General features: G+C 43.7%; 1 protein-coding gene across 2 annotated transcripts in view; it reads right to left on the bottom strand.

The window, feature by feature from the left end:
* LOC138762086 (adenylate cyclase type 10-like) overlaps positions 1-14,749 on the bottom strand; it is a 178,053-nt gene extending 163,304 nt beyond the window's left edge. The window contains exons 1-4 of one of the 2 annotated variants that reach the window (XM_069935357.1): positions 14,493-14,749; positions 13,851-13,955; positions 6,900-6,938; positions 6,676-6,819 (exon numbers count right to left, since the gene is read on the bottom strand). In XM_069935357.1, the coding sequence (XP_069791458.1) occupies positions 6,676-6,819; positions 6,900-6,938; positions 13,851-13,955; positions 14,493-14,703 (499 nt within the window). In that variant the 5' untranslated portion in view covers positions 14,704-14,749. The remainder of the gene's footprint in view (positions 1-6,675; positions 6,820-6,899; positions 6,939-13,850; positions 13,956-14,492) is intronic. The other variant, XM_069935358.1, reaches the window with a different exon arrangement.
* Between the last annotated feature and the right edge of the window lie 2,198 nt (positions 14,750-16,947).

Raw genomic sequence — 16,947 nt, 5'->3', positions numbered from 1 at the left:
GTACCACATCATCCTTAGTCATGAAAATCCTCTTCAATCTTCTTAAATCTTGCACCTTGTCCACCATTTTCACAAACTTTGCCACATCCAATTTAATAGAAGATATTTTCCCCTTCATATCAGAAAGTTGTTCCTTCATAGATGAAAAACCTTGACCCATCTGAGTTGCCAAATTTTCTATCTGTTTAGACAGGTGGATCTGAATAATGAGGGTCAGATTTAAACTTTGTTAAAACCTGTTTAAATGTGGGCCTAATCTTCCCCCTCCATACCTGGTTAAATTGCTTCTTCTTCCTGTTCCCCTCCAATGTCACCTTCTTCCTCCTCCGTCGATGCTGATGGCATTTCAGCCTGACTGAAGGTTCAGATCCCACCTCCCATCAGCCCAGAGAAGTCAGGTCCCCCCGCAGCCCAGGCCGCACTCGATACAACGCACATATGCAAAGTTTTGCACATGCGCAGTTGCTCATCCTGATCTGGAGGACATCAGCGGGTACTGGCGCCATCTCGCGTAACGCTGCATGAAGTCAGCGACGGAGTCAAATGGATCTTACTCAGGGACTTCTGTTGCGGTCTTGGATGAGGAGGAATGGACTCCAGAGGCTCCACTTCGAAGGCAGGCCCAAGTTCTTCTGTATTTGATAGCTGTTTAGAAATCTTTTTTTATATAAACTGTTTGTACTTTTTTTCCCTCATAATTGGTTCCAGGCTATATCAGCAATATCTTCAATATTTTCTGAAAAAATTAAAACTTTAAAATAGTGTTTTCAATAGTTCTGCCGGGGGAGGTATTTCTCCACGTCTTCTCCCTATGCCAGGTGATAATGAAAATCACGAGGCATGGGATCCATGGAACCTTAGCTGTTTGGATTCAGAAATGGCTTGTGTGCAGAAGGCAGAGCGTAGTAGTGGATGAAATATATTCAAACTGGAGGACAACTGCAGGGATCTGATCTGGGACCCCTGCACTTTGCCATTTTTATAAATTATTTACACAAACAAGTGAAAGGGTGAGTCAATAAGTTTGCAATTGGTTGGAAGTCGTGTGAATAGTGTAGAAGGTTGTGGTAGGTTACAAGAGATTAGAAACAAGATACAAGTTGGATGGAGAAGTAGCAGATGAAGTATGAAATGACCAATAAGGGTTGAACTCTCGCATGCAATCAGTAAGGCCAAAGCATGATTATGTGCAGAGAATCCACAGACACCTGTGTAACATCAGCACATAGCAGAGTATACAAACCACAACTAATAAGTGAGCCTTGTAGGTCAACCATACTGGTGCCTCCCTTCCTGACAGGTTTGATGAGAAAAACATTGCACCAAAGAAAGCCTCATCTCCCCTGTAGAACTGGCACCCTGCATAGGTGAGGCTGAGATGATTATCATTTTCAGGGTGAACCCACACAAAGCAGCAGAACCAGACAATATAGCTGGTTGGGTGCTGAACAAACTGTGTGGCTCAGCTGATGGGTCCTAACAGACATCTTTAACATCTCAATGCAGCAGTGCACTGTCCTTCCAGGGTTCAAGGCAGCCACCAACATCCCAGTATCCAAGAAAGCAATGGTAACTGGACTAAATGACTACCATCCAGTTGTACCCTCTACAACAAAAAAGTGCTCTGAGTGACTGCAATGGAGCACATCATACTATACTTCCTAATGAGATTGGACCTATTCCAGCTTGCCTTCCCTCCAGACTGGTCCACAGATGATGCTTTAGGCCTGACCCTCCAGTCCATCCTAACCTATCTAGAGAACTATAACTATGCCTGATTGTGATAGTACAGACCTATCACCAATGTATATAGTTACAGTATCTAGAGTATGTAATGACTGTGCTTACAGCGATTGGCTGAGAGCTTAGCCACGCCTACTGTCTGGGCCTTAAAGGGTTGTGTCCCTAGCCAGGTCTGATCATTCGGCCACCTGTGAAGAGCTCCTGTCTTTTGCTAATAAAAGCCTTGGTTTGGATCAACAAGTCTTAGGTTCTTTCGACACTGATATGCCAGGTTGTTCCTCATTGACCAGCAGTATTCAACACCATTCCTCAAAGGTTAGTGGATAAATTGTTTTTGCTGGGACTCAACATCCCTCTCTGCAACTAGATTCTGGACTACTTGACTGAAATACCAAAATCAGAATTGTTAGGAAAATCACACTTCTCATCACACTGAGCACTGGTGCACCTCAAGGTTGTGTGCTCAGTCTAATATAGTTCATGCTGCTGACACATGACTGCATTGCCAGATTCAGTTCAAACAGAATCATTAAGTTGGTGGATGATAACAAAATGTAGGAAACGTACTCGGGGTATAGGTTAATTGGGTGTAAATTGGGTGTCACGACTCGAGGGCCGAAATGGCCTATTACCATCCTGTACATCTAAATTTAAAAATTAAATTTTGCTTACAGAGAGGAAGTTAGAGAACTCATAAAATAATACCAAGGTCAAGCATTCTCCATTACACATCAATGGTTCTGTCATGGACAGAGAGGAGACCACAAAGTTCCTTAACTGCCTATCCTGGACTCATTGAACCTCCTCAATAGTCCAGAAAAGTGCAGCAGTGCCTATATTTCCTCAGAAGTTCAAGGAGGACAATTGAGAGTGTCCTTTCTGGCTACATCATGGTGTGGTACAGTACCTGCATAGCATCGGAGAAGTCAACACAGGAGATCACTGGAGATTCCCTTTCCTCTAATGACGTTTACTGGGACTATTACTTAAATTGGGCTCAAAGCATTGTAGAAGACCCTTTCCATCCAGAACACAGTATTTTTGACACACTACCATCACGGAGGTGGTACAGGAGTGTCAAAATCAAAGTAAAAACACAGTAATGCTGGAGGAACTCAGCCGGTCTTGCAAGCTCCTGCAGTTTTTCTGCTTTATGCTCAGGGGTATTGGTGTTCCCATACCAGACCACGATGCAGCCAGTCAACATGCTTTCCACCACACCTCTGTAGAACTTTGCCAGTTTCTGGTGTCATACCAAACCTCCGCAAACTCCTGAGGAAGTAGAAGCGTTGCCGTGCTTTCTTCACAATGCCACTGGTGTGTTGAGTCCAGCAAAGATCCTCTGAGATAGTGACTCACAAGAACTCAAATGTACTCACCCTCTCCACTTCCAATCCCTCAATGATCACTGGATTGTACACTTCTGGCCTTCCTTTGCTGAAGTCAACAATCAGCTCCTTAGTTTTGGTGACATTGAGTGCAAGGTTGTTGATGCACCATTCAGCCAAGTTTTCAATCTCCTGTACGCTGACTCATCCCCTTCCTTTACACAACTCACTATCACGATATTGTTGGTGAATTTGTAGATGGTGTTATTGTTGTACTGAGCTACACAGTTGTAGGTGTAAAGTGAGTAGAGCAGGGGGCTGAGAACACAGCCCTGTCGAGTTACGGTACTGATGGAGATTGTGGAGAAGCTCTTACCAATCTTCACTGATTGTAGAGGGGAGGTGAGGAAATCCATGATCCAATTACACAATGGGGTGTTAACTCCCAGCTCTTGGAGTGTGCTGATCAGTTTTGACGAATTGTAGTCAATAAAAGAGCATCCGGATGTATGCATTTTTGCTGTCCAGATGTTCCAGGGCTTTGTGATAAACTTGAACAAACTAGTCTGTACTTCAAATTTAGACTTAAAGGTGAGCAGCAGCAGTCCTGTTGAGAACTGGTAACGCCTCTGGTCAAGAAGCCAGGGTAACATGAGAGTAGATGATAAGATTGTGAACTTGAAATGTAAAAGGAATTAAATAAATGTGGAACGTATATAAAAAAATGATAATGGATTGACTTAAAACCTACCTGATTTACAAAATATTTTTTCGGGGGGGGGGGGTGGGGGGAAGAATTCTGTCATGCTAATCTAATGAAGCCTACTAATGGACCCTAAAATCATGAATATGTGAGAACATCCACACACCAGGAACAAATAAACTACAAAAATGCTGATATTCAGCTCTCTTTGGATCACTAACTTGATGCATTTGCCCTCACAACTCCCTGAATTTATTTAAAATATACAAACCCTGATTCTTACCCAATGTGCAGCATCAATTAGAGTCAATTAGATTGGACAGAAGTTGCAGGCTAGTGACACGTTATGAATGATCTCCCTCTCCACCCCAAATATTCAGGAAGGGCATTCAGCAGGGGAGCTCTAATGTTCGTTCTGAGGATCCCTAAACTCTGTATGAAACAAATTAATTTACTTTTTTTTTAAACATCATTTTTAAGCCTTTTTCACTTCTCTGGGCTTCATGTATTTTTTTCCAGTAAATAGTCCTGTGTGCACGACAAGAATGCCATGTGTTTCACTCTGCCCTAACCAATTATTTTCTTTTCTTCTTTGGCTTGGCTTCGCGGACGAAGATTTATGGAGGGGGTAAATGTCCACGTCAGCTGCAGGCTTGTTTGTGGCTGACAAGTCCGATGCGGGACAGGCAGACACGGTTGCAGAGGTTGCAGGGGAAAATTGGTTGGTTGGGGTTGGGTGTTGGGTTTTTCCTCCTTTGCCTTTTGTCAGTGAGGTGGGCTCTGCGGTCTTCTTCAAAGGAGGTTGCTCCCCGCCAAACTGTGAGGCGCCAAGATGCACGGTTTGAGGCGATATCAGCCCACTGGCGGTGGTCAATGTGGCAGGCACCAAGAGATTTCTTTAGGCAGTCCTTGTACCTTTTCTTTGGTGCACCTCTGTTGTTTTGCATTTCCTGCATCAAGATAAAGCACTGTACAATGGATCTTAAAAAGGAACACAAAAGGTACTAAGAAACAAATTGATAAATAAAATTAAAAATAAGGCAAGAGGAATGCTAAATATAAAACATTAAATAATGTAGCAAACTTAGAATGCACACATCAGGATGCTCTTTATCAACTACAATTGGGCATTCACCCCCTCAAAACTGATAGAAAGCCAAGATCTGGGACTCAATACCCCATTTTGCAATTGGATCCTGGCTTTTCTCTCCTCCAGACCACAGTAAGTGAGGATTGGTAAGAAGATCTCCATTATCTCCATCAGCATGGGAGCAGCAAAGAATGACATTCTTAGCCCCTGCAATAGGTTCTTCAAACCTATGACTGTGTGGCTGAAGATACCAGTAAAGTCTTCAAAAGAGGACAGTGAGTCAGCATACAGGAGGAAGACTGAAAATTTGGCAGAATGATGTACTATCAACCAAATCCCACTCAATATCACCAAAATCAAGGAGCTGGTTGTGATCTTTAGTAGGGGAAAACCAGAGGTGATTAATCAGTGATCATTGGGGGAGAAAGTGAGAAAAATTAAATTTCTGGGTGTCACCACCTTGGAGGACCTTTCCTGAACCCAACACACAGATGTCACCATGAAGAAAGCACTTCAGCGCATCCACTTTCTCACAAGTTTGCGGAGGTTTAGTATGACATTAAAAAACCTTGGCAAACTCCTACAGATGTGTAGTGGAAAGTGTGCTGACTGGTTGCATCACAACTTGGTAAGGGGGCACCAATAACTCTAAGTGGAAAGCCCTGCAAAAGGTAGTGGACATAGCCCAGTGCATCACTGGGAAAAACTCTACCATTGCGCAAATATACATGGGGTGCTGCCATTGGAGAGCAACACCAATCATCAAGGATCCACACCACATGTTACATGTTCTATTCTTGCTGAAGCCATCAGGAAAGAGGTATAGTTGCCACAAGACTTGCACCACAAGGTTCAGTAATGGTTGCTCCCCCTCCACCATCAGTCTCCTAAACAACAAACTCAGAAATTCAATTTGGGGACTTTTACTTTGCACATTTTATTATTGAATATATCTTCTCTGTATTGCAAACTTTGCTTGCACTCCTTTCTTTTTCTCTTTTTTGTATCTTTTATTGAGTGCAGTTTTTTTTTGCACTACCGGTAAATAGAAATTCTGCCTGGCCCGCAGGAAAAAGAATTTCATGGTTGTATGCAATATCATGCGTGGACTCGGACAACAAATTTGACCGTTGAACATTTTTAGAATATCAAAACAAAAGTGAGAGATAAAGCAAATATTTGCGTATGTTCAGTGGATTACAGCTGCCTAATGGTTAAGATCTACAGTTAAACAGTATATATTATATGTTACTATTTTGGGTAATTGCATTGATCAGAAATAAAACTTAAGCCAAAAGAAACAAAATAATAAGAAGGCATGGTTGACATAGATTTTAGAAAGCAGATGATTGTCACTCTATTAGGGATATATTAAGGATTACCAAATAGTAGACAGAAAGTGAATGTGGAAATACATTAGTAAAAAATTCCTCATCGTGATTTACGGCTTCCAAATGGCTTTATCCAGCACGGAAGGGAGGGACAGATTAAAATGCCCACAAGGGTCGGACAAGAATTGCATCCTCTGGCAAAACAGGGATCAGCAAGTTATGATGTTGTTCAATTCCTTCAAAGGATCAGGATTACCTTAAATTTATAAAAACTAACCATTCACATGAATAACAATGTCCATAGTTCAAATTTGTCCTTTTAAAAATGTTTCAAATGTCACATTACAGTTTGCTTCGTAATAAATAACGTTTATTGATAAACAATACACGTTTATGTTGATATTGTTCAACTTTCACAATCCAAAAATTGAATAAAACAAAATTATAATTTACTGTCAAGTTTCAATAATTAGCCATTACCTATTTTCACTCTGAGTTTCACTCCCACTTCAGTTTCCCTATTGTCACATTTGTCTTGGATATTTAGACTACATTTTACAGCTAAAGTGAGTATCTCACTCAATGCCTTCCTGCTTTCTCTCCATAGTGCCAGCATTGCATCACCTGTGGAGAAACCGAATGATCATACTTCTGCTGAACCAAAGTAACCTTTGAAATTACACTATTTATTTCCAATTTCTTACCTGCATAGTTCACAATATCTCCCCCGGCACGAAGAATATCTAAAAGGATATTAGGATTAATTAAGTTATGTTACGTTATTACATAAGTATGATAAGCAAACAGCCATATCAATACATTTTTACTGACAAAATATATTCTTGGATTATTTTGTGTTATAGAACATTACAGCACAGTACAGGCCCTTCAGCCCCCAATGTTGTGCTGTCCTATGTATTCACACCAACAAAATACTAAACCCTTCCTACCTCGTAATCCTCTATTTTTCTTTTATCCATGTGCCTATCTCGATCTCTTAAATGCCCCAATGTTTCAGCCTCCATCATCATCCCTGGATTTATCATGGCTTCCTCTCATTACAAAAGCCTAAACTCAGCAAAGATAATTCCCTCCATATCATATTAAGATGTGTCTGAGAACACTGTTTTCTGTAAACCTGAAGAGGCAATACTCCAACAGTAGCTGCACTGCACTGCAAGCCAAGCGAATTCAGTTATCAATAAAAATTTAGAGCCTATCTGACAATACATTAAAAAAAAGTCCCGCTCACAATAACACTATCTCATCTTTCTACTCTGAGTCATCAGCACGATATATGCATATTTTACTAGAACATTGCATATCTCCAAGATCAAGGAAAATTGAAAGCCCCTTTTTCAAGGGATGAAACTAAGAAAGCTCTAAGTTCTCTACAGACTAATAAATCACAAGGAGATGATGGATTTCCTTCTGCATTTTATAAATAATTTAAGGATAAATGAATACCCCCTTTTAATGAGGGTACTGACTCAGGCTGAGGAGACCCATAGTTTCCCAGAATATTTTTCAACAGCAATTATTACATTAATTCATTAAGATTAGTTAAAACCAGTATATTATAGACCGATAACACTTTTAAATGTGGACTGTAATACAGCGAAAGCATTAACTAACAGATTGGCTCAACATTTGCCAAAATTGATTAAATCTGATCAATCAGGATTTATTAAAAATAGACAATCATCAGATAACGTTGGCAGATTATTTACTCTATTATTTCGCCAAGACAAAGGTGGATCTGAGCATAGCAGTGGTTTTGGAAGCTGAAAAGGACTGTGATAGCCACTGGCTGAAGCTCTCAAAGGGGATCTATACATAAATGGGGTTTAAAGTGAACCAGAAAGAATATAAAATAAATTTATTTGCTGATAATATATTAATATATTTGACTGACCTGGCTGGCTCGCTGGTTAGACTCAAGATCATATTGGATAAATCTGGGAAATTCTCCAGATATTAAATAAACTGGGACAAGAGTGAGATTTTTATCTTTAGACAAAGGAGACTATACCAATATCTATATGGCAGTCAGTTTAATTGGGCCAAATCCGATATGAAGTATTTAGAGATTAAATTTAATAATAATTTGAATAAATTGAAAATTAATTATCTCCCCTTGCTGCGGAAAATTGAGGAGGACCTACATTGGTGGATAAACTTGCCCATCACATTACTGGGCAGAGTACATGGTGTAAAAATGAAGATAATGCTAAGGCTTCAATACTTTTTTCAAACCTTACCTATCCCACTACCTAACAAATTTAAAAAATTTTTTAAAATTATTTTATTTATATTTTCAAATCAACATGAAATTCATCAGTTACATAAAAGAAACAATCATTCAACGTTGATTTTGAGTAAGAAATAAAAACAAGAAAAAAAAAAGAACAAGCCCTAATCCTCCCCCCCCCTTTTATCCACCCAGGAAGAAAAAGTAGAGAAATAGTCAATAGAATGGAAGAAAGAAAAAGAGAAAAAAAAAAGTTTCACTGGATTCATCAATCTCCTGCCAAGGGACAAATATCCTGACTTACCCAGAATTCCAGGTGGCTCCCAGATGCCAAGGGCTGAAGGCAGAGTGAGGGGGGGTGGGGAGAAGGGGGCATTGTTAAGATTCTACACCCATGTGTTGAAGATATGGACTCTAGATTTTTAGAAAACCACATTTTTTTCCTAAGATTATGCAATTTTCTCCAGGGGACTACAAGCATATATTTCCCCTTTCCAATAGCTCATATCTATTTGGGAATCAGATTTCCAGAAAACCGCTATATACTTCCTGGCTACTGCCAATGTGATCTTTACAAATTCTAATTAGTCTTTTGACAGTCTCATTTTAGGTCTTACTCTGCTATATTTCCCAATATAAACAACTCTGGTATCTGTAGAAATCAAATCTTAGTGATTTGTTCGAGAAGATTTCCCACATCTTCCTCACCTTCCAACATGACCAGGTTGAATGCAAAAAAGTTAAAACATACAATTAATATTTGGAATAAAATAAATTATTAAATCAAGTCCAAAGGGGGCCTATCTCCTAAAACACCTCTAGCTCATTCCTTTAACAATAGACAATAAAATCCTGAACACCTGATCCCTTTTTGGGACCAGGTGTATCAAAGATTGTTATGAGCAGGGGCAATTAATGTCATTTGATCAATTAAAACCCAAATATAGCGTAACTAATAATACATCTATTTTCAATTAATCTTATTTAAGGCACAAATTGAGCCCAATGATGGCCCTACCACAGTGCAGTGAAGTAGACTCCTGTTCAAAAGGGGACTACAAAGAAATTTATTTCAAAAATGTATTCCTTACTTCAAATGGGTACCCCAAAACAGGGGTAAATCTGGACAAAGATGGGAGACAGATTTGGGTATTGATTGTCAGGACAGTATGACCAATTCTATTAACAGAAGGTATAGATTAGCACTATACAACTTTTTTGCACCAACTATATCTTACACCACAAAAATTACACAAATTAAAATCAGAAATATTAATGTTTTAGATGCAGTGAAAAAACTGAAACCTTTTTGCATTCAACTTTTAAAAATTCTTAATGGGTATGTTCGTTCATTCCTTTGGTCAGGTAAAGTTTCTAGAATTTCCATGGATAAATTAACCTGGGATTATAAATTGGGAGGGTTAAAATGACCAGATATTTAATAATGTTATTTAGCTGCACAAATTTGTTTTGTTGCTTTTTAAAAAAAATAATATCAAAGAGGACACAAAAAACCTCTAACTATACAAAGAGGAAAGAGGGGCTATGGGAGGTATAGGACTATGAGAAAATGAAACTGGAGAAATAACAATGGGAGTCAAGAATATGGCAGAGGAACTAAATGAGTATTTTGGATAAGTCTACACTATGGGAAGACATTAGCACTGGGCCAGATGCCCTTTAAGGAAGGGAAGTGAGTGCAGTTATTATTTCAAGGAAGATGCTCAGAGAATTGAATGGTCTAAAGGTGGATAAGTCTCCAGGACAAGGTGAATTGCACCCTCAGGTTCTGAAATAAGTAGCAGTAGAGATTGTGGAGCCAATGGTAATGATCTTTTATGAATCTATAGTATAGTTTCTTTACGGCAACACTGCTGCTGGTGCGATCCTATGAGGAGCAGGGATCGGAAACACTGCACTCCTCTGCAGGAGATCAGTAGCAGCCACGAGGGGTCGGAGACTCCAGGAAAGCAAAGGACTGGCGCAGGGCACCAAAAAACCCAACATCCACGGGAAAACTACCACCCACCCACTTACCCACCCCCCACCCCGCTCGAGGAGAGCCAGAGGAGAAGACCATGATGGCATACCAATGGGGGGGCCAAGCGGCTGAAGAACAAACAGGTTGAAGGGTGTTGCTGAATCGAAACAAGGAAGTCACGCAGGTTGTGGGCTGCTGGCGACTGTGGTCAAAAGACTCACACCAGTCTGCGGACTGCTGGAGACTGGCTGAAGGGGTACCAGGCATTGGAATCATGATGCAAGAAGGTGCTGAAAGCTTCCTGGTCATGTCAGAGGTTTGGATCTGGAGCTCGAGTTGCCAATGGTTTGGACTGAAGTCTATGTGTTTGCGGAGGCTTGCGGGAGAGCTGGAAGCAAATCCATGGACACTCAGTGACTCTTTTGCTTCTCTTTCTCTGACTGTAAAGGGCATTGGGCAATTTCTGCTGATGCCAAATGTTTGCCTTATGGCAGATTAAAGTCAATTTCATATAATATTGCACCTGTTTTATTACATGAAAATAAAGGAATTTGAATCTTGAAGGGAAAATGTTGCTTGACAAGCCTATTGGCATTCTTTGAAGAAGTGACAACCAAACTAGATAAAGAAGATGCAGTGAATGATGTTAATTTGGATTCTCAGGCCTTTGACAAGGTTCCTTACATTCAGGCAGCTGGTGTATATTTCACCAACACTTATGAAACTACTTAACAAGATAGGAGCTGATTAATAGGAAGAAGAGTTGGAATTCAGGGATGATATTCTGGTTGGCTGCCAGTTGCTAGTGGAGTTTTACAGGAGTCAGTGTTAATGATTTAGATTATGAAATGAATGGGTTTGTGGCCAGGTTTACTGATGATACGAATGTAGGTGGAGGAGGAGGTAGTGTTGAGGAAGCAGGGACTTAAAGGAGTGAAACTAAAAAGTCTGCAAGTACTGTGGGGAATATATGTCTGGTGGTGGGAGCATGTAGTAGGTGGGTGAAATGGTGGAGGATGATATGTAGAAAGCAGAGGCTGGTGCAATGATAGGTCCCCTTTGACAAGGGAAATTCTATCCTTTTTGAGTGTGGGGGCCAAGGCAACCAAAGCAGATGTGCGGGAAATGGAGGATATGGAGGTGAGGGCAGAGTTGATGGTGGTAAAGGGGAAGCCACATTTTTTGAAGGAGGACATCTCTGATGATCTGGCATGGAAAACCTCATCCTGAGAGCAGATGCAACAGACACAGAAGAATTGAGAGAAAGGAATGGAATCCTTACAGGGGACAGGGTGAGAAGAGGTGTAGTCGAGTTAGCTGTGGGAGTTGATGGGTTTACAGAAGATGTCTGCCAAGAGTTTGTTTTACAAAGATGGAGACAGAGAGAGATCGAGAAAAGAGAGTGTCGCTGGAGATGGACCAAGAGAATTTGAGGTCAGGGTGGAAGTCGGCAGCGAAGTGGATAAAGTGAATAAGCTCATCATGAATACACGAGGCAGCACTAAATGAGTTGTCGATGTAGCAGAAGAGGATTTGAGGAGCCTTGCCTGTGTAAGCTTGTAGCATGGATTGTTCCATATAGCCAATAGGCAAACATAGCTGGGATCCATGTGGGGTAACCACGGCTACCCCTATGACCAGGAAAATGTGGGTCAAGTGAAAGGAGAAATTAATGAGGTTGAGGACACATTCTTCCAGCCAGAAGAAGGTGGTGGTGGAGAGGGACCCCTTGGATCTATTGTCAAGAAAGAAACAAAGGTCTTTGATACCTTCACTATGGCAGATGGAGGTGTACAGTGATAAGATGTCCATGGTAGATGAAGTGCTTAACTTCAGGGAACTGGAAGGTGTTGAAATGATGGAGGGTATGTGAAATATTGTGGATGTATGTGGGGAGCAACTGGACCAGGAGAGACAAAATGGAGCTGAGATACGCAGATACCAATCCAGAGGGGCAGGAGCATGTGGAAAAGATGGGTCTGCCAGGACAATTGGGTTTGTGGATCTTGGGTAGGAGGTAGAAACAGGCAGTGCAGGGTTGGAGGCTATGCAAGGGAGATGCCCAAAAGTGATGAGTTCAGACATACAGTGGTTTCATGAGTTTTGGGGGACAGAAGGAATGAGGCAGATTAGGAGAATGACCAGAGAAGTAGCAAATGAAATGCAATGTTGGAAAGGGCAGACTATTTTCCAAATGAGGAGAAAATTGAAAATACTAAGATGCAATAGGACCTGGGAGCCCTCATACCAGGTAGCTTAAAGGTAAACATAGGTTGAGTCAGGAGTGAAGAAGGCAAATACAATGCTGGTATTCATTTCAAGAATAGAATACAAGAGCAGGGATGCAATGCTGAGGGTTTATAAGGCACAGATGAGACCTCACTTGGAGTATTGAGAGCAGTTCTGGGTTTCTCATTTAAGAAAAGGTGTGTTGAAATTGGAGGGGTTTCAAAGATGGTTTACTAGGATGATTCCAGGAATAAAAAGGTTTTTGTCTGAGGAGCATTTGACAGCTCTAGGAACAGTACTTGTTGGAATTTAGGAAAATGAGGAGAGATCTCATTGAAACATTTCAAATGTTGAAAGGCATGGGACAAAGTAGATGGAGAAAGGATGCCTCCCATGGTGGAAGGGTCTAGAAACAAAAGGCACAATTTCAGGATTGAAGGGTGTCCACTTAGAACAGAGACGAGGAGGAATTTCTGTAGTCAGAGGATGGCAAATCTGTGGAATTTGTCACCAAAGCCGATTGTTGAGTCCAAGTCATTGGGTGTTTTCAAGGCAGAGATTGATATCAAAGGTTATGGGGAGGCCAGACAGTAGGGTTGAGTGGGAAAATGGATCAGTGGAATAACAGGGCAAATGATGGCCTGAAAAGCCTATGTCTTATGGCCTGTAACATTCAATGCTTTTCATCCTGATTAGCCTAGCGTTTCCTCCTATGGCCGCATTTGTGCACTGCCCTGCACAAGTAAGAGGGTATCACGAGATTGGCAAGGCATGACCAATGTGTGTGCTACCACGTTGGGCTTGAAGTAATGATAGAGGCAACTATTTCTTCAATTTCCCCTGGTTGACCTGCCCTTTCATGTCAGACACTTGAGAAGCTAGTTTCCAATCACAAGCACTTGACAGTTTGAATACAGAGAACAGTACAGCATAGTTTATGGGCCTTGGTCAATAATATTGTGTTGACCTATAATCCTTGCCTTTATCACAGTCCCCAACACTTTTTTCTCTCTCTCTAATGACGCTGATTCCTGACAAATCTTGAAGTCAAACAGAAAGTGCTGTGAACATGGTGAAATCTTATCAAGTGATATTTTGCTCGGGATCATTTGAACTAATTTCTTCTGAGGGAAAGGCAGCAAGGCCAGAGGCCTGTGCACCCTTTCATTTACCCTTAAACACATCGTTACTTACGATCCACGATGTCGGTGATATACCCGTTGAGTGTTCTGGTCAAAAGGTCGGCCCCGCCACCTTTCTTGCTGTTCATCGTGTAGGTCTCCGTGAGGCTGGTGAACCCTTCCGCAGTTCAGAACATGCGTCAAGCCTCCTCCAGCCTCTGGCCCCGCCCCTGCCAGCTTCTGGCCCCGCCCCAACTCCAGCCTCTGGCCCCGCCCCCACCTCCTCCCGCCTCTGGCCCCGCCCCCGACTCCTCCAGCTTCTGGCCCCGCCCCGCCTCCTCCTGTCTCCTCCTCCAGCCTCTGGCCCCGCCCCCGTCTCCTCCAGCCTCTGGTCCCACCCCCGTCTCCTCCAGCCTCTAGCCCCGCCCCCGTCTCCTCCAGCCTCTGGTCCCACCCCCGACTCCTCCAGCCTCCAGCCTCTGACCCCGCCCCGCCCCCTCCAGCCTCTGACCCCGCCCCTCCAGCATCTGGCCCCACCCCTCCAGCCTCTGACCCCACCCCCAGCCTCTGGTCCCGCCCCATCCAGCCTCTGGCCCCGACTCATCTCACCTCTGGCCCCGCCCCGCCCCCTCCAGCCTCTGGCCCCGCCCCCTCCCGCCTCTGGCCCCGCCCCACCAGCCTCTGGCCCCGTCCCCGCCCACCTGCGGCCCTTCACCTGAAATGTCAGCGAAGAGGAGGACGCCATGGAAATGCTCCACGTCGGGGATAGGCCTGTCCACCCCATCGTACACCACCAGGTCGGGCACGTTGGCAGCCAGCTTACAGATCTTGTAGGTGCCCGCGAAGAAAGTCCTCTGCTTGCCGATTCTCAGGCGAGTGAGCGGCCGGACGAAGCTGACCGCGTGCCTGTGGGGAATGTAATCCATGCCTGTCCTTCCCCTCGATGGCCACCGAGTCCCACTCAGCCCTTTATGACGACACCCCGCCATTGTGAGGTCACGTTGCTGGGGAGAGGGACATTCAGCCCAGTCACGGCACGTGATGTAAGGTAGTGAGTGAGTGGACACATTCACACCCCTGTGTCATTATCATCTCAGCACGGTGAACAAAATATTTAAATGCTTAATGGGGCAGGCTCTGAAGGTTCTCAGAGCCGAAGGGTGGCAGAGGCAAAGAGCTCCCACTGCTACAAAATGCTCTTTGTGGCCTCTGACAACCAACTCCAGGCCTTCAAAAGCATGGCATAGTTCTTATGCCTGGCAAAGCTGTTCACACTAGCTGCTTTCAGGTGTTCGGACGCAGGTAATGCGCCGGCACATGCTGCTGGGGGAATGGAGCTGGGATGTGCAGGTGGCTGTAGAAAAGACGCCTTTCTGTCACCTGTCAACGTGCCAGCTGAAGGAGAGCTGCATCCGAGCGAACGCCGGCTCCTGGGGACTGTGGCCGTAGACCCACTGCTGCTTTCAGGTGCAATGGGGGATTCTCAGAGCCGGAGATTATATCTACAGGAGGAGAATTGGGTAAGTGCTCCTCCTGGCCGGGTTCGCCACTTTCAGGTGGCCTCCGACAGCCGCATTGGAGTAGAACAGGCAGTTTTACATCAGGGTATTTTGGCCACTTGAAAGTGCCTACTGACAGAAGAAGGGTAAAGGCGGGCCACTGGCACCTATAGACGTATCTAGGGTGTGACAACTAGAGCTCATACCCTGGGTGCCACTTGCGGGGGGCACTATCCTTGCCTTGCCTGCTCAATGTCTGAGCCCCTAGCTGGGCTAGCCCAAGACAGATTCCATCCCACTTATTTGAGCACCGCTCTGGGCTGGCATCTCATTGGGCTGCTTCGGGGCTGTTCCAGCACGCACGCAGCACCTGGCAGCAGCTCAATGCAGGATCAATGGGAAAAATGGCTGTCTTCCCTACCCCTAGTCCCCCACGCAGCTGGAACCGCTCTGCCAGTGCCAACGCCAGTCAGGGAAACACAGAGCAGCCCCAAAGGCAGAAGCGGTCCGGTGAGGTGCTGGAGGACAGAGCAGCCAGCAGGGCTGTCACAGCCCACCCAAGCCACCCCCTGATGGCCTCACCATCCACCCACCCACTGACTTCCCTATGACAGTACCTGATCGGCTACTCATATCATATGTCGGGCGGCACAGTTGGTGTGGTGCGTTTTTTTTAAAGTGTGGGGGGGCACAATGTCAATGCTTGCCCTCAGGCGCCACTTTACCTAGATAAGCCACTGCTGGCACCTTGAAACCAGTTGCTTCAGGTAGATGGGGCTCGTTAACTCATCTAAGAGAGAGAAAACTCTAATTTCAAATGTTCGATGCCTTGTGGGTCTGTCTGCTTACAGGAAAGGCTTTGGGAGTAAATCCCGAGGAAAAATCCAGTGTCGGTGTCTCGAAGGTGGTTGACTACTGTGCCCAGTATTGCCACAGCAACTCCTGCGATGCTGCTGGCACCAAAATGTATCGACTTTCATCGTTCCTTTGGATATCATTAACATGGAGAGGCTAATCCCACTACATGGGCATCAGAAGGATCTCCATATCAACTTTACTCTGGCTTGTACCCTGGAGAGGTCGCTCTAACTTCGCTTTAGCATAATAAGGAAGTTATTGCAAATCCAGAAAAGAAGTAAAAACACACTGAAATGCTGAAGAAACTCAGCCAGTCTCCTATTGATGCTGAAAGACTGGCTGAGTTCCTTTGTCTCCAGACATTCGTGTTTCACTAAAATAGAAGAAAGCAATTATGTCAGGCAAGACAGCATCCGTGGAAGAGGTTATCACCATGGACCTGTTTTTGTTGTCAATGGCCATCTCTGATTGATAGGATCTATTTGCAAAAAATGGGAGTACGTGGTGGGGAGTGCAATGAACTGGAATTCACCATCTGTGTATTGTTCTGATGGCTGTCTCCACCCTCACATACCCCAATATAAACCCTGGTTTTTCCCACCTTACCTCAGATTCACCAGAGGACTATTGTGTCTACCGGCCATTGATTGTAAGCTATTAAAAGCATGTTTGTACTCCTCACTTGTCTCTGAGTGGAATCAGTCACGTTACAATTTTAATGCTTAACTTTGAAGCAGGATGGAGGCCCTGTTGAAGCCAGGCATGCTCCAGGTCAATCCTCTGTCCCCTGAGGCCCCAGAGGAATTCGCCTTC

This window comes from Narcine bancroftii, chromosome 4 (genome assembly GCF_036971445.1).
Source record: "Narcine bancroftii isolate sNarBan1 chromosome 4, sNarBan1.hap1, whole genome shotgun sequence".
Lineage (NCBI taxonomy): Eukaryota > Metazoa > Chordata > Chondrichthyes > Torpediniformes > Narcinidae > Narcine > Narcine bancroftii.
This window is presented reverse-complemented; position numbering and strand designations above follow the sequence as displayed.